Source organism: Cornus florida, unplaced genomic scaffold (genome assembly GCF_030987335.1).
Source record: "Cornus florida cultivar Cherokee Brave unplaced genomic scaffold, ASM3098733v1 CherokeeBrave_3.0.0_Hap2_Chr05, whole genome shotgun sequence".
Taxonomy (NCBI): domain Eukaryota; kingdom Viridiplantae; phylum Streptophyta; class Magnoliopsida; order Cornales; family Cornaceae; genus Cornus; species Cornus florida.
The window spans coordinates 99016802-99038542 of record NW_026775575.1 but is presented as its reverse complement, the minus strand read 5'-3'; the positions used below and the strand labels follow the sequence as shown (position 1 = coordinate 99038542).

Below are 21741 nucleotides of genomic sequence, written 5' to 3'. Positions count from 1 at the left end.
TTGGGATTTAGGGAATCAATGATCACATCACTAACAACCCCAAGGAAAACAAATAAGCCAAATCCCTGTCTCAGAAATGCTTCTGTTCACTAAATCAGTGCAAGGATGAGGGGGTATCAGTTAGTTATTTGGTAGGAGCTAATTGTCTCAAAAACGCTAGTCTGCTCTGCCCTTATCAAACTGATAATAACACTAACTTGTATGAGCCAAGCAATGCCATATGGCATCACCAAAACGAAAATAACATCTATGTAAACAATCAACAAATCACACTAGAAAGAAACTAATTACTATATGTAATGAAGGGCCCTGTTAAGAAAAGATGTTTAAAGACCAAAATATTAATATCAGCTCTAAAAATATCAGACACCCACCTGAAGCACAGAAATGGAATTAGGGATTCCTTTCTTTGGTTAAGCATTGAAAATGAGTTTAACAAGAAAATAGTACTGTGCTGCATATTACCCAATCTGACCTAACATCAAAACTGGAGAGGAACAATCAAAAGAAAATCACCAATTGTGAAAACAACAAAGCCAGAAAAGAAGTGCACACCCAATGAAAAGGTAATACAACAGACCAACCCCCATAATCCAAAAGACCAGCAAGCAAATCACATTCCATCAACTACAAAAGACCCTGATTCTGTCGGAAAAACAATATAGACAACTCATCATCATCATCCATCTTAGGCGGCTTCCTGATCCTCCTCTTCATCATAGTACTCTTCCTCATCAGCAGTAGCATCCTGGTATTGCTGGTACTCTGAGACCAAATCATTCATGTTGCTCTCAGCTTCTGTGAACTCCATTTCATCCATACCCTCTCCAGTGTACCAGTGCAAGAAAGCCTTCCTGCGAAACATAGCCGTGAATTGCTCACTGACCCTCCTGAACATCTCTTGGATTGATGTTGAGTTGCCAATAAATGTCGATGCCATCTTCAGACCAGTAGGAGGGATGTCACACACAGTAGACTTGACATTGTTTGGGATCCACTCGACAAAGTATGACGAATTCTTGTTTTGTACATTGATCATTTGCTCATCCACCTCCTTGGTGCTCATTTTACCACGGAACATGGCTGATGCTGTGAGGTACCGACCATGTCGAGGATCAGCAGCACACATCATGTTCTTGGAATCCCACATTTGCTGGGTGAGCTCGGGGACAGTGAGGGCACGGTATTGCTGAGACCCACGAGATGTGAGTGGTGCAAAACCAACCATAAAGAAGTGAAGTCGTGGGAATGGGATGAGGTTGACTGCAAGCTTGCGAAGGTCTGAATTGAGCTGGCCAGGAAAGCGAAGGCAACAAGTGACACCACTCATGGTTGCAGAAATAAGGTGATTCAAATCTCCAACTGAACAAACAAAAACAACAATTTTAGAATTAAATGATAACAGTCTAAGCACTGGATGAGATTGCATCAATAAACAAAGAACCCCAAACAATGATGTACCCAAAATTTGTGGTTAGGGCTCTTTCCCTTTACCACATTTGCAAGCAGTAAACATGTGATAGCCACACTAGTATATTTCATTTTATCATAATTTAGAATTTACTTAGACTAGTCAAATATTAAGCTCTTACTTTGTGGTACAGCATGTAGGACCATTGTTAATATATTTGTTACACAAATGTATTACATCTAAATCGGAACATCCCAAACATTCTATTCATAACAAAACCCATGCAGGATAATCCAATTTCAGTTAAAGAACATGTGACAGATCCACTTTTATTTCACATAAAATAACAAAGGATTGAAGTATTTTTCAGATTGGGGGGGATACAGAAATGTTAGGCCAAATAATGAATTGATTAATATCATATAGAATCATAGATGAAACTATAACCTTAGCATACCAAGAACAGTGAAATCTACAAAATATATAATACAGATATGCTTCCTTGGTCATTGGGATCAAGCAAGTGATCCATTTTATTTACATCCTATATGCCTCCAAAAATTTTGTCCCCTTATGTGGTACATGACCACAATGGTGGTTGAAGATTGCCAACTTTGAGACTCCATTTTCTAACTTAATAACATGCCCTGAAATTAAAAGCAGCTAGAGATCCTTCCTTTATTCTGTTGTTTGATTTCAGAAATAAGTTCAAACTGTAAGCAATGAGGGCTAGTAGTCAAGCATAGAGACAACAAATCAAAATATTTAATTCAAGCCTTGTTGCTACGTACAGTTAGTCACTTAATCCATAATTTCATTTAAACTCTTGATTGTTAAACACATAATTGCTTTGTACTTATCATCAAAATCAAATTTGAATAGGGTTTTCTGCATATTTTTTTTTACATTTTTTTCCCTATCTAATTACAAAAATATGTGGGAGACGTACAACCCACGTGTGAAAGCACAACTGTATTTGTGCACAAAAGATACGGAGTAGAAGAAAATCTCAAGCTCAGAGTCACGTGACTTGAGCTGTCACCGGTATGGTACACAGCAGACTACTTTTTTAAATTTTAAGATTTTACTGAGCTCCAAGACCATCCACGCCAACTCCAAAACCAGCAAGGGTTCAGATGTAGACGAATCCAGTTAACCAGAAGAAGCCTACCTTGGAGTATATCACTCGCTAAAATATATAATATAAACTTTGTTTAATACATAAGAAGATACTTGGGAAAATATTTCTGTTTTATGCTTACAGAAGAAGAACAAAAAAGCAAACAGCATAAACCAACAAAGAAATAAGTATCTACAATTTTCTCAGAAACCAAAAAAATAGCTATGATTTCCAGAAGAAGATGCCGCCATTGGATTGATGAGAAAGAAAAAAGGAAATCTAAAGTTCGACTACAGTTTGAGATGTCTTTATTTATAAGGCAATTAACTTTGAAACCCTAACTCACAGGAAATGAATGCAACCCTATGAATGAGCCCAAAAAAAAGGTAAAATGAGAAGAGAAACTTACAACTGGGAGTGGAGAGCTTGAGTGTACGGAAGCAAATATCATAGAGAGCCTCATTATCCAGAACCATACACTCATCAGCGTTCTCAACAAGCTGATGCACAGAGAGAGTAGCATTGTACGGCTCCACGACCGTATCTGATACCTTCGGCGACGGAAACACCGAGAACGTCAACATCATCCGATCTGGATACTCCTCCCTTATCTTCGATATCAACAGCGTTCCCATCCCCGAGCCCGTACCTCCCCCCAACGAATGACACACCTGAAACCCTAAATCCCAAACAAATACTCCAAAAATTAAATTCCAAAATAAACAAATCTAACATCCTTTCAGAGAAAAGAAATCACACACAAACATGTATGTATATGCGTGTGTGAGTGTAGCCCTAGTATATATATGTATGTATATACCTTGAAGGCAATCACAGTTTTCGGCTTCTTTGCGGACGACGTCGAGGACGGAGTCGATGAGTTCGGCACCTTCGGTGTAGTGGCCTTTGGCCCAGTTGTTGCCGGCGCCGGACTGGCCGAAGACAAAGTTGTCTGGGCGGAAGATCTGGCCGTACGGTCCGGATCGGACGCTGTCCATGGTGCCGGGTTCGAGGTCCATGAGAACGGCCCGAGGGACGAATCGTCCACAACTGGCCTCGTTGTAGTACACGTTCACTCTCTCCAGTTGGAGATCCGAGTCTCCCTGGTACCTTCCCGTCGAATCGATCCCGTGCTCTGCGCACACCACCTCCCAGAACTTGGCTCCGATTTGGTTGCCGCATTGGCCACCTTGGATGTGAAGAATCTCACGCATTTTCGATTGATTTGTAGAGAGAGAAACTAGAGAGAGAGAGTTGCAGAAGAGAATATAGATTCAAGAAAATGGACGAAGTTAAGGTTACAGTGAAATTGGGGGAAATGAGATATTTATATAGAAATAGATGTATAAAAGTCGGGGTTAACGGTTTCCGTTTGCTGTTCGATTTAGGGCTGATTTAACGGCAATAGTTGTAACAGGACGTTTTGTTTTAGGTGGGAAATTGAATTTTGAAATGAAATTTTAGTTAAGAGGTGTGCAGAGGACCTAATATAGCTGGGCGTGTGTACGTGTCAAATAATAGTTGGAAAACATTAATTTAGAAAAGTCAGCAAAATCAAATATAATTAAAGTTGGGAAATTTTTTTTACTATTACTCTGTAATAATTTTTCTTTTTTTTATCGAACAAGTATCACACAACTCACACATACCGACGCATCTTTACACTCGGACTCAAACCCCTTCCCTTTTGTTAGAGGGAAAAAATTTCTGTTGCAACAGTAAAATGTTTATATAATATGCATATTCACGCATGTATTATACACATAGTATATAAATGATTGGAGTGCAACTGTGCGTAATAAAAAAATTCTCATAGACAGTATAAATTACAAATGTTACTTGAGCTGAAATCTAGGGATTTAGGCTCAAAAATGATTATTCCTTGTAAATAAGTAGATGTATGTACTATTTATTATTGGGTAAAGTGTACAGATGTATAGAAATTTTTTATAATATTTAGTATATGTATATAAATTCCTAACATTTAAAAAAATGTGTAAATTATCTCCTAACAAAATACCTTTAATCTTATGACCTTAAAAAAATTTGAAATCGGTGTTATTTATTTATTTATTGTCTTAAGGTCATTTTAGGTATTTTAACTTTCAAAATTTAAAAATATCCTTATTTACTCAATTTTAAAAAAATAAAAGGGTTATGATTTTTGAACATTCAAGAATATTTTCACATTTTATATATAACAAATAATTTTTTTTTGGGGGGCCACTTTACCCATTTATTATAATAACAAAATGACAAGCTATCACTATAGCATTAAAAGTTAAAAAAAAAAAAAAAAAAAAAATTGAAAAGACGTGTACGATCATGTTTTCATTTGCATATTTATGTTCTTAAAACCTTGTTACATATGTATCTAATTATAAATAATAATTTTAAAGTTAAAATAGTTTGAACGTAATAAAGAATGAAATAAATGGTGGGCCGAAGTTTTGATGTGTCATGACTCGCAAGCGATTGAGTCCACAAGGTTGGTGCAGTTACAGAGAGTGAAACATAATGATACACCAGCAATTATATATTTAACTTGCATTTTACTCTGTGATGATGTCACTCCATGTACAGCTGCGAAAGGGTAATCATCAAGCATGAAATTGACAGATAGAGAACAACATATTGCAGACTCATCAGATTAAATAAGAGCTCAGACTTCACTATCACAAAAGCCTTGGGAGCAAAGCAAAACAACCAATAATAGTATTTGATTGAGATTGTGCCCCTTGCCCCTCTCTCTCCCTCGTAGAAAGACAATTCTACAGACTAGTGATTAGCGGGGAGGGGCAAGATTCAAATACAGACTCTAGAATACGAAAGCAATCCAATCAATTAGATAAAAGCCAAACAGCATTGTCCTCCTCCTATTTAACATAAGACAAAAAGATGCATAAAAAAGGGTCAATTATGCTACTTTTAGTATAAACTGAAGGTGCCTTTGGATGAGTATAATTGGATCAATAAATGGGAAAAAAAAAGGAATATTATTAATTAGGAACGAAAAGAAAATGATATGTTGGGTTAATTTTCATTGTGTTCGGATTACAAAAAAAGAATGTTTTAATATTATAGGGAAAGAATGTTTTAATATTATGGGAATGGAAAGAATAAACCTAAATTCCCTTTTATATATATATATATATATATATATATATATATAAATAAAAATGTACAATGATAATAGCTAACTCCATTATTACATTAAAATAGAGTTGAAAGGGGTTTGTAAGTTATTCTCTCTCTGATCACCATTTTTTTTTTTTTTTTTTTTTTTTTTGCGTATGTTTTTAAAACTAAACACAATATAAGTTCACTTTTTTCTTGTCTGATTTTGTTAAATTACGATTTGCATTATTTTTTTATTTTTGCAAAAAATAAAATAAAATAAAATAAAAAAACCCTGAAATAAGACTTCGGTTTACTGAGGCATAAAATGACTAAAATGCCCACATATTAAGTACATGACCAAACCCAGCCTAATGGGTTGGCATTCTAGCCTTTTTCTGCTTTTAAACAGAAGTCGGGGGTTTTGCCAAAAATAAAAAAATAAAATAAAAAGAGATTTAATGCAAATCCCAATTCGCCCATAAAAAAAATAAAATAAAATAAAATTTCACAGTTGATTTTGTCCACCAAAGTCTCTCCATCCCACAAATTCCACCTCTAGCGCCCCCAAAATCAAGGATCTTCCTTTCCCTTCTTTACAACCATATCTAAATTAAATTCATCTTCTTTGCATACCCACACTAATATTCATTTTTCCTTTCAGAACTCACAATGTTCCTCCCACAATGGTGGTCAAACACGGTACATAATTCACTCTCTCACTCTCTCTCTCTCTCTCTCTCTATATATATATATATATATATATAAGATATCATGCGTGCAACTGGTAATGAAAAATATATAGACGCAAAATGACTCTTTTTATTAAGATATATTGGTGTGGTTATGTAAAGAATACGCCATATTAGTAATGTACTATTGTATTTGAACAATCTCTGTTGCATTTCAGGTAGTTTGAGCTGTCGGATTAGGTTTGAAAATATAATTAGTTAATTATTCTACTATAATTATCTATACAACATATGAAGTCCACATGATTTATAGTTCGAGCTCCTCAAATTTAATTCACAGGGTTCGACCACAGCTTGTTGTGTTCTTGTATAAAGGGTGATGCTGTAGTTATTTCACTCAATTTATGTTTGTTTAGATGCGAAACACAATTAGAAAACAGGAAATTTGCCTCTGTTATTGGATGATGATACATGCCAATGCGCTTGCCATGTTGAATAAGGTCACATGAAAAAGATAGGTTTTTAAAATAAAATTCAATTATTGGAAACAGAAAACTCTTCTCAGAAAACTGAATCGAACCCTTAGGTTTCGTTTGGATGGGAAGATTTGGGAGGATTTGAAAAGAAAAAAAAGGAAAGGATAAGGAGTGTTATGTTTGGATGGGATGATTTGAAGAGAAAAGAAATGACTTGGAAGGCTCATTTGGAATCCCTCCAAAATTGACGAATCGATTTGGAAGGATTTGAAGAGAAAGGGAGTTAATGACAAAAGTATTTCTCATTTGGAATCCTTACTAACCCTACGAAAAAGGGTAAGATGGTAATTTCATTATTATCATTTCCCTTCTTTTCTCTCCTTTGTGTTATCCAAACAACAATATTGCCAATTCCTTTCGTTTTTTTTCCTATTTATCTAAACATAAATATAAATTATATCTGTCATTTCTTTTATTTTATTTTCTTTTCTCTTATGATCCATTATTTTCTTCTCTCTCGAAACCTTAGTTTGCAGGAAGAAACAAGGGAAACCCTTTTCGCATCATTTATAGGAAGTTGAGAATTGTCTAGAGTAAAAATGATTAAGGAATTTGACGCAAAAGAATTGAATTTCGAGTTTTTCTTATACATGAAATGATTCCATCGCCACTTGAATTACTACCCGAAACCATGCCTTGAGATGTATTGATGCAAGAAGAGTCCATTCCCTTGATATCAACTATTAAATTATTTGACAGTGTCTCAATTTTGTGTTCAATGAATAAAATATGACATTATTATTACATCCACACCTATTATGCTTTGGTTTAAGTACATTGATCACTGGTATCACCAAAAACTTTCTATCATAAGTTGAGTCGGTTTGTCATTATAACTTGTATGATCACAATATAAATGTTGTACCGATTGAAATTTTCAACTTAAATTATTTACAATTTCTTCAATGTTGCTAATATTTTTGGGGTAGGCAAATTCCTCGACTGGAGTGGCAGTGAATGATGAGTGCAAGCTAAAGTTCATGGAGCTAAGAACGAAGAAGAACCACCAATTCATTGTGTTTAAGGTGGAGGAAAAGATTCAACAGGTGATAGTTGAGAAGCTTGGGAAACCTGATGAAAGCTATGACGATTTCACAGCCAGCTTGCCTGCCAGTGAATGCCGCTTTGCTGTATATGATTTTGGTTTCACAACCGAGGAGAAATGCCACAGAAGAAAAATATTCTTCATCGCATGGTAATTGCACACAAAAGCTCCCTCAGGAGTTTCATCTGGTTCCTCAGTATTCAATACCCTTAGTACTTATGTTTTGACCTCTGAACTCAAAAGATTTTGATATTTTACTTTCCTGCATGGATTCAAAATTTGACGAATTTCTGAAAAAAACAAGCCATCTTCGCTATATCAGTTGAGTTGTCAGTTGTCACTCATTTGATTACTTTGTGGGACTACTCATTTGATACAGTACGAATGAACAATTTTATGAAAATGGGATCTACGCGATCCATTGATAATTTACCGGCATTTTAAGGGAATAAAACGATTTGTTGTATTTCACAACATTTTAAATGAGTTTTTCTCTACAAGATACGAACTTGTCCTCATTTTCACACGAATGGATGTTAATATGAACTTTTTCTTCTTATTTTTCTTTTGATCACCTATGGCAATGTCTGTTTTCTTTGGTATCATATTTTCTTCTAATGATGTTTTGCTGTGTTAGTTTTAGTGATATAGGTGTGAGATGTTATATTTTCAAGTCTTATTTCTGTATACAACATTACCAATTTAAGTAGAACATATATATAATTTATGCAAATTGATGTATGGTATGAAGAACAAAAATTGCATGATTCAGTGTTCATGCTCTGCTCGTACCATTTAAATATAAGAATCCGCGGTTGCAATTTCTAGTGACAAATCACCAAACCTAAAATCAAAAGAAACATGTCATTTACTTTTTTTTCCTTCACCATTTGCTCCACAAATTCATTTGCAAAATTCAGTTACATATATTTGTGACTTTAAGTTCTGCTCATTGTGCTTAGGTCTCCTGATACCTCAACGGCAGCTAATAAGACGCTCTATGCTAATTCCAAGGATAAATTCAAGAGAGAACTTGATGGCATTCAAGTTGACTTCGACGAGGCAGAGAAGTCCAGGGCAGCCTTCAGAGAGCAAGAAGAGGAGAATTCGGAGTTGAAAAGAGAGCTAAATGAGCTGAAAAGGGAGCTGTCCGAGTCAAGAAGGCAAGCATCTAATTTTGAAGAGCTCAGTAACGGAAGAGCAAAGGCATTTGAAGAAGAGAAAGAGCATTCTTCTAAATTGTGTCAAACCTTGCTGCAGATAGAAGCAGAGGTGAAAGAAGAGAAAGGCAAGCTATACCAAGGTGTTGATTTGGCATTACAAAAGACCAAAGAGCAGCTAGTTGACATCAGAAAAATGTCGTGGAGCGAGGGCTACAGGCAAGGCTATTCTGCAGCTTCTGGTAAACCAACAAATGAAGTGGAGGTCCCTCATGTCCCCATATTTGATGAACCAACGACCCCCTCCCACGAGATCTTTTAACAATAAAATGAACTAGACTACTCTGTTTGTTTGTTTTTTTTCGGTTCTGTGCTATGCCTCTATTCCTCTGGCCAGTTCCTCTAATGCCGAAATGGTGTTAGAATGTAATAAAGGAGCAAATTATGGAGATTGTTCTGAGAGACCTTGACTTTGAAGAAAACAAAAGGTTCAGTAAATGATGATGGTGAAATGGAAGCTACGCGAGAACCAAACTGTTCTTCCTCTTGCCAGGATCATGGTGGAAGTAGCACCACTCACAGACCTTAGGACCCCTAGGAGTTCCACCGAGTAGTTGGATTAGGCATTCTGAATCTGGGATGTTTTACTGTCACAAGCTGCTGCTGCTGCTTTAATTCAGACTTGAGTCTCAGAATTTTCAGGTCTCGGATTAGTGTGCATGTGTTTGTAAATTTCTTTTTAGGTGTTTTTTTTGAAAGGTTAAACAAATGCTAGGCCTTCAAGGAGGTTCGAACACATCTGAACTTGTAAGAGCTAGACTATTGCCCATTTAGTAAATTTCTACCAAGTTCTTTGAATATTTTTCTTGCAACTCCCTTTCTGGATTGTTTTACCCAATGAAATTAATAAAATTTTCGTTCCTTTTTCATTTTTATTTAATTTTTTTTTATTTTTTTTAAATTTGGTAACTTATGTTTTAATAATGGTGAGGAATTGTATCACTTTATGTTTTTATTTTAATTGGTAATTTGTGATTAATTTATGTTATTATTTCAAATTATTTATTTATAGATAATGATGATTTGCAAATTCTTGACATTTGGTATGTTATGTTTTAATAATGGTGAGGAATTGGATATCTTTATGTATATATAGTCAAATTTTTAGTTCCAAATTTTTATCCATTTAAATTATTATACAAGTATGTATTTGTATTTTAATTTTTACGTTTTTGTATTTTTTAGCCGAACGTATTTTTTATAAAAAAAAATAAAAAATCTGAATTATACTAGTATGTTTCCAAATTATTATTATTATTATTATTATTATTTATTTTTCTTTATTGTATTTTACTAACTATGATACAATTTAGGGTTGCAATTTGGGCGGGTTTGAGGTATAACTTGAGCCAAATTCACCATATAAAATGTTAAACCCAAGTCCAACTCTAACCCTATTTTTAACCCAAGCCTAATCTGTCATTCTATTTTTAAATTCGAGTTTGTAACTCGAACTTAAATTTGGAGTTAAATATTGGGTTACTCATACGCTAATCTTCATATCAAAAATTTAATATGATCTTGAATTAGTCTTAAATTAAATTACTCTCAGTTACATTTTTCCCTTCCCATGTTATATCTTAACTCATTATATGTCAATATTTAGTAGAATTAATTTTTTAAAATTTGTTTGTAATTTATTAAAAAAATTATAAATATATATATCTTAATTCATTATATGTCAATATTTAGTAGAATTAATTTTTTTAAAATTTGTTTGTAATTTATTAAAAAAATTATATATATATAATGAATTACAAACAAATTTTTAAAGGAAATTAATTCTACTAAATATTGACATATAATGAGTTAAGATATAACATGGGAAGGGAAAAATGTAACTATAGTTTAAATATTATATATAATGTATTCAAAATTAAAAACATATATATTAGAATTTGGGTTCGGTGGTTAGTAAGTAACATCTCAACTCAAACATAGCCTTAATTAAATTCGGATTGAGATTTTTCAATTCAAGCATAATTGTCCAAACCCACAAAAAATGGAGCTGGGCTCGGGTTGGGTTCGGGTTGCCCAACCCACCCCAGATGCATACTATACTGCCCAGTTCCATTCTAGGGTTTTCCCTCTCATCAGAGTCGAAGCATGGAGGACGTGCCGTCACCGACTCCGTGTTGGAGCAACATAGTGAAGAAGCAACCGAACCCTCCAAATCATCAGCAGCAAGCAAACGCCTCCAATGGAGTTTTCGTCGAGAGCTGCAAATCCACCAAAGGCATCGCCGTCGCGGTGGTGGACGCCAACGCCATCATCGAAGGCGGCGAGAGTCTCAACAAATGCGCCGACAAGTTCGTATCAGTTGATGAAGTCATGGACGAGGTCCGAGACCCCATGTCCCGTCACAGGCTCAATTTCCTCCCCTTCACCGTCCACAAGTTGTCACCCTCTCCTGAATCCCTCAAGAAAGGTCTGTCTTTTCGATCGCACAACCACACACAAACACATGTATACAGTATATAGCATCTTTATTTACTTGATTCCTATACTGACACTGACTGTGGTCGATTATAGATTGGATTAATGGCACAAAATTATATAAATCTGACCAGAAAACAGTAATTTGGCGGGATGTGATATTGCTTGACAATTCAAGATTGTTTATGTATGTACACATTTTTTTCCTTTTAATATGATTTGTTTCAGACCTATGCTTTACTTGAACCATATGATGACTGAACATTATAGCTGGAAATTATAGATGCGAGTAGTAGCATAATGATATAAAGTTGACCAGAAAACAGAACTGGACGTTCTAATTTTGCAGAACTTGATATTACTTGTCAATATAACTTTTTTCTTGTGCAACTCTTCTGACTATTGTCTTAAGTGACAAGTTGGAAATGCAAAAACAATACTATAATAGGAACATTTGCATAGAACGATCTGGCACGCTTGAATTTGGGATTTTTTTAAATATAAAATGATTATGAATTTGGTTTTTAGCATTGCTATAATATGAACATCTAGTAGAAAGAGAACTGTAATATTTGCTGTTGTAGACTTGTAGTTGACTAGAACTATATAGCCTGTGCAATGCCCTTGTGCCTTACCAATATCCTTGACATGGATGATCTTGTTCAACAGAGACTGAATTGTCGTGAAAAACAATGCACTTCAGTTTATCACTTAAGATAATTTGAAATCCATTTTTTTAATCGGTAACCTTGATTAGGATTATGATAATTAAGGACCTTTTTTCAGCTTCATTTCATACCCTTTTTACTTATTTAAATTTTAATAGTTTTTCATCAAATTATCTCATTCTTATATATGTTTTACTATGTAACAAATAAAATAGAAGCTGCACTTTTGTGGTTTGCCAATGAATTGAGTTTCTTCTTTCTTTGCTAAACTAATTTAGGTTTTTGTGGGTATTGTTGACTAGTTCCTAATGTAACTTGTAAGCCCAGTATATGCATTGTGAGGGTAATAAGTATTGTATAATATAAGATATTAATGTTAATTTATTAAACTATTATTCAAAATCAAAGCTTAAAACTAGGAAGCAATTAAATAGGAGCTCATGTTTTTCAGTGGTCACAGTTTCACTTAAATGTGTTATTACTTGGCATGACAGTTATCAACTTTGCAAGGGCGACTGGTGACCTGCAGACTCTTTCAGATGTCGATCTCAAGCTCATTGCTTTGACTCATACATTGGACACTCAGATTCATGGAACTAAACATCTCAGAGATAGTCCTCCTCCCATCCACACAGTTAATGTAAGAAGGCTGCCAGAGAAAGACATGCCTGGTTGGGGATCCAATGTTCCTAATTTGGAAGAGTGGGAAGCATTAGAACATGATGCTGAGGATGGATTGAATTCTAATTCGAGAATCCTTCCGTTGAAAGACTTGAACTTAAATGTTCTCTCTACAGATCACGCCCATAGTGCAGAAAATGGTTCGATAGGGAACAGAGATGAAACTCAATCTGGGAAACCAGAGGATGTCGATGACAGTTTCGGCCAACATAGGAGATATTTGCCTGTGAAAAAAGAGATAAACATTGAGGGGAAGAAGATGGTGGCAGATGGAATTGATGCATCTCAGGGACAATTCGACGATAATGCTGGTGATTGGCTGCCTGCTGTCAGTCGAAGTACCCATAGAAGATTCCTTAGGAGAAAAGGTAGACGTGAAATTTATGCAGCATCATCTGAGAACGATGGTCAGCAAGATGCAGTAGAAAACATGGAAAATGACACTGAGGACGCTGGATGCCCAGATCTGCTAGTTTGTAAAAGTTTTGAAGAAACACATCTTGTCAATGGAGATTCAGAGGAAAGTAGGATCGAAGAAGAGAAGAGCGGTAGTGATGATCTTTCCTCAATATTGAATCAAATGAGACTTGAGGAAGGTTCATTGAGGGCTCTTCAAGAAGAGAAGGAGCAGGGCCTTTCTTGTACAGGACTAGAGCCTAACAGTTCCATGGTGGAGGAAGCTACCGCAAAAAATAATACAAATATAGCTGTTGAAGGAGATGAGGTTGAAATCATCAATGAAGGCTTGGAACATTTAGAGATATCTAGCCAGACTACTGAAAGCGTTGATGCATTAAATATTATGGATGATAATAGTAGCGAGCAAAGCTGGATGCTGAGATCCTTGTCTGAGTCTACCGTAGCCTGCGTGACTAGTGACTTTGCAATGCAGAATGTTCTCCTGCAGATGGGTTTACGCCTGCTGGCACCTGGAGGAATGCAAATACGCCAACTGCACAGGTATATGTTTATATATATTTGTGTGTATAGACAGATATGGAGTTACTTTGACTCGGTGTTAACCAATGAACACATTTCATTTTCTTTTGCATTTGACACTATAATCTATATTAGTGCCTCAAAGTTACGTATGTTGTAGACAGTAGAATTAATGGAAAATTTAGTGGACGTGATTTGTGCTTATTTATGTGATGTCTATTTTTTTCAGGTGGATACTCAAGTGCCATGCCTGTTATAAGCTCACCACGGAAATTGGTAGGATTTTCTGTCCCAAATGTGGGAATGGGGGCACTTTACGCAAGGTAGCTGTTACAGTTGGTGAAAATGGGATTGTTATCGCAGCACGTCGGCCACGTATTTCCTTGCGAGGCACAAAAGTGAGTATATCAGTATTATATTCTCTTTTGAGTATCTAGCAGGATTTTTTTGGTTCCTCACAGTTATCTTTTCTAGAATTGTAAAATGTAAGTTGTAGTTTTTTCTTTGTGCGCCCAACACCCCCCCCCGGCGGCGGGCGGCTGCGAAGGAATTGTTTGCACCCAAGAGGAGTTGAACCTTAGACCCAATGCATGCTGAGGCACCAGGGCAAAGTTCTTAGTCACTTGAACCAACCCCTTGGGGGTTCTTTGTGCGGTCATACGTAAAATTTACTGAAATATTGTGCTTGTGCATTGGTCCCTGACCTTTCACATGTTTTGTTCTTTGTCCTTGTTGAGCTTTTCAACCAAATATTGTACTGCTTAATGTCCAGCTGTTTAGTTTGACAATAAATTGCTTACTTGAGGTCAAAGTGTTTGTAGGCCATGTTTATGTTGCCAACTTTCAGTGTAATAATTGTCTGGACACTAGATTTTATGCCATTCGTGTTGTTTAACATGATTCTGAGTAGGATGTGACAATGATGCATTTGAAATGTGGCTGATGAAACTTAAGGGGGTATCCTACCTGAGATGCTATCTCTTCCCATGTGTCTCTGTTTGTATTTACCTTTGTGTGTGTGTGTAAAAGGGAGGTAGGAATTTGTGAAAGAAATGGGGATCAAGACCGTAGCACCAAATAGACACCTGGAATGAATCTGAATTGGTGCTTGGAACTTGGTTGGCTTGTATAAGAAGTTACTTTTAAATATTTATTTTGAAGCATTGCTCCCATTTGGATTTTGGATGTGAAAGGCTGACATTTGGTCACATGCAGTTTTCACTGCCTTTACCACAAGGTGGAAGAGAAGCCATTACTAAGAACCCTATTTTACGTGAAGATCAGCTCCCACACAGGCTCCTGTACCCAAAGAAGAAAAAGAAGAGTAATCAGGTGGGTTCTCACCCTCATCTTTCTCTCCTTTCTCAGATTATTTTCTTTTTATCCTGTTCTCATCCTGTGCGGTGGGGTGGGTCGAGTGTGGATTTGTTCTGTTACTTGGTCCAATTATCTTACTTTTATTTAATATTGATGCTTCTTCTTTTTGTAGGGAGATGACATCTTCATGGCAGATAACATCTTTTGCCACCATACAGATAAGAAAGCTCCTCTGCAGCCTCCTATGAGGAAAACATTAGCAGTTTTCAGTGGCAGGAGGAATCCAAATGACAACCATTACTCTCGTTCTATGCATTAGTAATTTTAAGCTGAAATTTTGATTTATATTTTGACCTTAAAATTATAAATATGTATCTTTCTTTTCTCCCAAAGAACCTTCTTCATGTTGTGAAACTGGTTTCTTGAACTTATTAATGAGCAGGTCAGATTAGTGAAGTCAAGGATTTTTTGAGGTGTACTTGAATTGTTTTTCTACAAATATTTTGCTAAGGCTGAGCACAATTTTGAATTGATTTATTTCAGTATCATTTAGTACTCTCTCTCTCTCTCACACACACAAATGATACACGAAAGATCAAAATCAATAGGTAACAATCATGTTGCCTCAGGAATTGGAAATACAGATGCTGCATCATAAAAAAAACTATTGCGATATCCATAATCTCAATTTGTCATCAATTCTGTCTGGCTCTGATGAGTAAATTAGATTGTTAACTCGCAACTTATATTCTGAATTCCACCAAAGTCGAAAAACTTTGGAAACAAAAGCCAGGGCAATGAATGGGAACGAACACTGCACAACATGATCTTCATTCACTAACTAATAGCTTCAGAGCAGTTGTATATTTTCTCATTTACAGTATGTTAGCTTCGATTCAATTACGATGAGAGTGCAAGCTCAGCCCAGGCCAAAGAAGATGCCTTAAGCTCCGCAGATACATCTGTGTCAATTCCGTTCTCCAACATTGTGCATAATTCCTGCATAGATGACCGGTTGTTGGAGTTTTGATGAAAGCACAGAGTCACCACCTCACATATCACTTTCAGGTCTTCGTATCTGAAATATTTCAACTCGGGATCCACCACGTAAGAAATTACTTCTGGCAGTTCGAGAAAATCTTTAGCCTGTAATAGAGGAGAAAATTAGGTTTTGGTGCATTTAAACATTTTAGTATGAATTGGCATATATATTCAAAAAGGTCTCCAAGTTCTTACCCAATCTACTAAGCACCCTTTGTCCTTGCAGTATGGAGGTCTCCCACTAATTATTTCCAGGAGAAGTACACCGAATGCATAAATGTTGCCTCGGACATCCAGACAACGTTTCTCCATAGAATTTGGAAGAACACAAATAGGACCCTCGTTGCTTACGAAGCCTGAGTTCTTTTCTGATCTTGATAGAATAGTCTTCCAGCTTTCAAAATCAACCAGCTGCAGAAAAAAATTTAAAGAGACGTCCTAAAAAACATTAACTTTGTACCCCATTGAGTAATATTGTGACTTTTCTACCAGGATCATAAACTAAATCATCTTGAGAGAGAACACCGGTAAAAGAGAAAACTTTTATCCTTGTAAGAAAGGTTGAAAAAGAAAATACATTTTGGAGGCTTCAAGAACCCAAGCCCTAACTCAACCATTCTCTTGTGCATACAAAATAATAAATTTTATACGGTTTGTGTAATACCGGTAGAGGGCTTCTTGCATACCTTGGGAGAAAAATCGTCAGTAAGATACACAGCACTAGAATTCAACTCAGATATAGTAAATGGTGGTTCAAGTTCTGTGTGAAGATATCTTAGTCCACGAGCAATGCCTATAGCGATTTTCATTCGTCGTGTCCAAGATAAGTGGCATCCATCTCCATCTGCATTCAATAAGAAAGCGCAGGAATTATCTACTGAAACATATTGAAGTAACCTACTGTTCTAAACTAAACATATTGAAGTAACCTACTGTTCTAAACTAAGAACTCTACTTACATTGGAGGTGCTCATACAGTGTCCCATTTGATGCATATTCGAAAACCAGCATCCTTGTAAAGGGGTTGCTCTCTCTGCAATAACCCAGTAATTTTCCTGTATTCTCATGATCTAATCTTGCCAAATCTGCCACCTAAATCATGCAATATCTGAAAATTATGTGCCTGCGATAAACCATGAAAAAACTGAAAATTGTTAAGCTTGCTGTAGTATCAATATTTCGTTACCTCTCTCTGAAAATAGAGCTCAAGGAAGCCAGTCCAATGTTCTTCCTTTATGCAAAGGGATATGACAGCAATCTCAGGCCCACCTTTCATGGTGCCTTTGTAAACTATACTGTCTGGAGAGGACCCAATGATGTTACTGAAATCTTCACAGGCTACTTCTAGTTCTTCTCTGCCGAATCTCAGTAAATCCTTCAACAACTCAGAATCTGAGCAAACACGGAACATATAAACTTACGATCATCGGTCAAGAACACACTTCCAAAACATGGGAGGCAACAAAGCATGTGAAATAGAGTCGAACCTATGGATATTGTCATATGGTCCTTCTCACTTGCTGATTTCTTCCATGGGATAGAAGATTTGCTCTTCCATTTCTGAAGAACAGTGAAGAGAACAACAAGGAAGAGAAAACCCACCATGCTTCCTGTCATGATTTCCAAAGCTAAAAGCCAGGCAGGTTTTGAAGCTGTCTGATGCTTAGATCCCTGTTGTTTTGGGTTGACTTTTGGAATACTTTTGGGAGGTGAAGCACCATCTGTAATCAGAATCTTGTCAATACCTACCACAATATTGAATTTTTAATGGCTAGAGGTTGCATCCAACCCTAAAGGCTAAAATTATGGTTTCACACACAAGAAAAACTAATGAAATAACATATTATGTATTAATTACAACATGAAAACTCCACAGTAAATCAAATCAGACACTTAAAACTACCTAGATTTATCAAATAAGACACTTAAAAAGACCAAAATTTAATTGCATTGTGTTCCCAAAAATCAATTTGTTCTATTCACTTAACAACAAGCAAAGTATAAATATTTCTAAAGGCTTATACCATGGTTTCACACCTTTTAGCAGTAGGACTTTGTTTTACATCCCTAACAGTTTGTTAACATTTGTCACCTTAGGCAATTCAGCAATCATACAACCACAAAGATAAATCATACCATGCATACTACAATGTGCAGGGGGACTCTGTTTGCTATCTTTGTCTTGAAGGCAGTTCCCTTCAAAGCTTGACCTACATAGAACAAATTTAGTACAGAAGGTTTACAGAAAAAGAAGCCGGTATGACAAACAACTGTATCCTAATGGTACTTCCTTACCTTCTAAAGTAGAAAGTAGAGGGTTAAGTCCCCGTAGGGGCAAAATGGGTGTGTGAGTTTCAAATAGGAAAAAAAGAAAGAAAGAAAAAAGAAGAAGCCGGTATGGCAAGGCACAAATAAGATACCTTGAAAGATACTCCAAGCACTTGGGTATGCTCCCAACCAAGAAGTTGTTTGAGAAATTTGCAAATTTTAACTGAGACAAGCGACAAAAACCACCAATAGTCTGCCCACTTGAGGCATACCTGAAGCAGATATATGTGAATACAATTTAAGGAAATCAGAACTTCAAAAGCAATTTTTATATTCAACTCAACGAAGATTTTTCCCAACTATTTGAGTTCTAATATAGTGCATGTTTTACTTTTAAGCGATAGATTTGGCTGCAAAAGAAGACATCATTTCAATGATCATGTATGGAAAACCTGAAACAATAATCAATCAGTCAACTGAGACTTACATGAGAATTTCCAGATAGCCAGTGACTTATAATTGGCAAATAGCTAAGTCTTATAATTTGCAAGTAGCCAAGTATTACAATTCGCAAAACCAGGTCAGGGCATGGAATGAAGCCACTCCACACACAAACATGGACCTATGAGAAGCCCAAGAAGAAGTTACACACAATTCTTTCAAGGTTATGAACTTCCAGGTTTTTTTTTTTTTTACAGCAAGTTTTTTCGTGGTTGAAGTTTTAGAATTAATGCTTTTATTTACCCATTGAAAATTCATCATTCCCATATACTCATGTCAAACAGTTTGAATATGTACTAGTGAAGATAGAACATCCTTATTTTTGTATGACAAGAACAGATCTTGGTAGACAGATATGACACTGACCTATCTAAACATGAGCCGTCAATTTCTAAAATTAATTTAAATTCAGACATCATAATCATGTTTGCAAGGATAAAAGATTATGCCAAGCATAAAATGTATTAACAGCTGACCAACTACCCAATTGTACATTAGATAGACAGATTGATTAGATTCTAAAACAAAGCTAAAAGTGCAATTAATTTTCATTATCTTCTAAGAAATAATGTCAACTATATATATATATATACATATGCAACCATTTGAGCAGAAGCCAGGGCTTTATATGTGACAAGAACAACAACAAAGCACTGAATTCCACCTGGATCAAGTTGAATTACTACAAAAATAAATCGAATGCTTCCAAGTTCCAATGCAAGAATCTTCTACTTACATCTGGTGTGTGTTGGCTGTAAAATTTAAAATGTTACTCCCAGGAAAAGTTCCTTGAAGTTTATTCCCATCCAGTTGAAGTTCCTCAAGGTACTTTAAATTGCCAAGCTCGGGTGGCAGGTTCCCAGTCAACACATTGCATTTAAGGCTTCTGCAATGACACAAGTAACCTGAACAAGTAAGAGAGAAAGCGGAAAAGAACCAAACATCGAAGTCCAATAAAGAGAGCCCAATGTGAATCTCCACCTACATTTTCAGAATTTTGGTTAAATTCCCAAGCTGAGGAGGAATAGAACCAGATAGCTGATTCACCCCCAAATCCAAAACCTTGAGGGATTTCAACTGGCCAATCTCTTTTGGTATTGTACCAATCAGACCGTTCCCACGCAAAATTCTATAAAACATCAACATATCAAATTATTAATCATAAATTAACAAAAGGATCAAGTATTCAAGGGCAATGTGGGATGTAAGCATACAGTTCTTGTAAGGAAGAGAGCAGACTCAGTTCTGGTGCAAGAAAACCCTTTAAAGATGACCAAGAAATATTTCTGCAAATCAAATTCCACCACAAACTAGTAACTCAAGTAAGCCCTAAAAATGAATATTATAGAATCACATTAATAATGAATCAACGATGTATATATATATATATATATATCTATCAATGTATATGTATACTGTAAAATTAATAGACAAATAACATTTCTTACAGCTTCACGACATAATCCTGAGACGGAGAACAGGAAATGCCAGACCAGTCACAAGGATCTGCATCTAGGGTATTCCAATTTGATAAAACCAGAAGTGGGTCCTCTAGTATAGTTTCCTTAAAGGAAGTAAGAGCATGCACTGTGCAAAAACCCCAAAACTCCTGGTGAGAAAGAAACTCCATGGAAGCAAGATATTTGGCAAGTGGTCACTCAAATGCAGTGGATACATAAAAAAAAATTAAAAAAAAAATCCAAGAGCAGTCATAGTTAACAATGATGTGAATGCCTTTTTAGGATCATATAAAGTAAATTTATGGATTTTAAACAGTAATTAAAGAAAAACATATAAAGAGATGAAGTAAATGGATAATGGATACCTTCATTTGATGCAAAAGCATTACAAGCCACAAGAAAGAGTCCCAAACAAACCCATATAAGTTGAAATTGACTGAATTGTCTCATTTTCACTACAAGTAACTACAATCTCTTAGGAACACAAGTAGGGTTTACAGAAGAACTTCAAAAACCAATGAACCCATTAAACCAACAATCAGTAAGAAATCCAAAAAAAAAAAAAAAAACAGAAAAAGAAAAAAGAGAGAGAGATGCAGAGGAGGAAAAAGGGAAAAAAAACTATTTAGTTTGAGATGTGGGTTTATCAAGCAAGAGAGAGAGAATAGATACAGAAGGCAAGATTACAATGGCGGATTTATTGTAATTGAAATAACGAAAGATTGAGCAAAAAGATTAAAATAACAACAACAAATTAAAAAATTAAATGAAGCTTAAGGGTAAATCCATGTGTCCGCAACAACCCATGAAAGCTAACAACTGGGATGAGAGGGCGAGAGACTGAAATTAACAACAAATTAGAAACTTAGATTCAAAGAGACGTTTGTTAGAGAGAGAAAGTTCAGAGAGAGATTTTGTGGAATGTTTTTGTTTCTGTTTGATATTTAAAATTGGCGGTTTTGTTTTTTCTTTTATGAAAAGATCAGATTTTTATTTATTATTTTTTTTTTCTGATGATTAGTGGAAGGTTTCGCAACAGCTTTTGGGTCTTTACTGCTAATGATTGTTCAAAAGAGGCTTATTGATTGAAAGTTACACATCCCGCGATACGAGAAATACAGCATGTTCTAAAATTTTCCAGTACGGCTCCATTTGTTTCCAATTAAAATATTTTTAAAATTTCTTAGTCCACCAAGGTTGAAAAAACATTTGGTTTGAATAGGGCTACTAAATAACAAAAATAACCTAGTATATATGATTGTTCACATATTTATTAATGTGTAAGAAAT

At 35.6% G+C, this 21741-nt stretch overlaps 3 protein-coding genes and 1 pseudogene across 3 annotated transcripts; 2 read left to right on the top strand and 2 right to left on the bottom strand.

The window, feature by feature from the left end:
* Positions 1 to 375: 375 nt before the first annotated feature.
* Positions 376 to 3846, bottom strand: LOC132307905 (tubulin beta-8 chain-like). Its single transcript, XM_059805782.1, has 3 exons — positions 3352 to 3846; positions 2941 to 3210; positions 376 to 1362 (listed from the first exon to the last, which is right to left on the bottom strand). Exons 1-3 carry the CDS (start codon positions 3743 to 3745, stop codon positions 689 to 691), a joined length of 1338 nt encoding a protein of 445 aa, XP_059661765.1. The 5' UTR covers positions 3746 to 3846; the 3' UTR covers positions 376 to 688.
* A 3935-nt stretch (positions 3847 to 7781) lies between these two features.
* LOC132309837 (uncharacterized) lies at positions 7782 to 10225 on the top strand (annotated as a pseudogene).
* Positions 10226 to 11217: 992 nt separating this feature from the next.
* Positions 11218 to 15660, top strand: LOC132307904 (RNA-binding NOB1-like protein). The gene is made up of 5 exons (XM_059805781.1): positions 11218 to 11569; positions 12740 to 13886; positions 14095 to 14263; positions 15081 to 15197; positions 15355 to 15660. Exons 1-5 carry the CDS (start codon positions 11248 to 11250, stop codon positions 15499 to 15501), a joined length of 1902 nt encoding a protein of 633 aa, XP_059661764.1. The 5' UTR covers positions 11218 to 11247; the 3' UTR covers positions 15502 to 15660.
* Positions 15661 to 15905: 245 nt separating this feature from the next.
* On the bottom strand, positions 15906 to 21490 carry LOC132307903 (probable LRR receptor-like serine/threonine-protein kinase At1g63430). The gene is made up of 13 exons (XM_059805780.1): positions 20818 to 21490; positions 20441 to 20579; positions 20207 to 20278; positions 19978 to 20121; positions 19729 to 19878; positions 18644 to 18763; positions 18360 to 18433; positions 17711 to 17944; positions 17410 to 17615; positions 17183 to 17315; positions 16910 to 17067; positions 16419 to 16634; positions 15906 to 16328 (listed from the first exon to the last, which is right to left on the bottom strand). The coding sequence occupies exons 1-13, from the start codon at positions 20900 to 20902 to the stop codon at positions 16083 to 16085; spliced, it is 1977 nt and encodes a 658-aa protein (XP_059661763.1). The 5' UTR covers positions 20903 to 21490; the 3' UTR covers positions 15906 to 16082.
* Positions 21491 to 21741: the final 251 nt, after the last annotated feature.

Excerpts from the sequence above, each read along its gene's own strand:
- LOC132307905 (XM_059805782.1), bottom strand. The coding sequence starts at position 3,745 with ATGCGTGAGATTCTTCACATCCAAGGTGGCCAATGCGGCAACCAAATC. Across the intron at positions 3,211-3,351 it reads AAACTGTGATTGCCTTCAAG|GGTTTCAGGTGTGTCATTCG; the intron begins GTATATACATAC and ends TTTGGGATTTAG. Across the intron at positions 1,363-2,940 it reads CAAGCTCTCCACTCCCAGTT|TTGGAGATTTGAATCACCTT; the intron begins GTAAGTTTCTCT and ends TTGTTTGTTCAG.
- LOC132307903 (XM_059805780.1), bottom strand. The coding sequence starts at position 20,902 with ATGAGACAATTCAGTCAATTTCAACTTATATGGGTTTGTTTGGGACTC. Across the intron at positions 19,879-19,977 it reads TTAACCAAAATTCTGAAAAT|AAGCCTTAAATGCAATGTGT; the intron begins GTAGGTGGAGAT and ends GTGTCATTGCAG. Across the intron at positions 18,434-18,643 it reads TGCTTGGAGTATCTTTCAAG|GTCAAGCTTTGAAGGGAACT; the intron begins GTATCTTATTTG and ends TGTTCTATGTAG.
- LOC132307904 (XM_059805781.1), top strand. The coding sequence starts at position 11,248 with ATGGAGGACGTGCCGTCACCGACTCCGTGTTGGAGCAACATAGTGAAG. Across the intron at positions 11,570-12,739 it reads TCCTGAATCCCTCAAGAAAG|TTATCAACTTTGCAAGGGCG; the intron begins GTCTGTCTTTTC and ends TTGGCATGACAG. Across the intron at positions 14,264-15,080 it reads TTTCCTTGCGAGGCACAAAA|TTTTCACTGCCTTTACCACA; the intron begins GTGAGTATATCA and ends GGTCACATGCAG.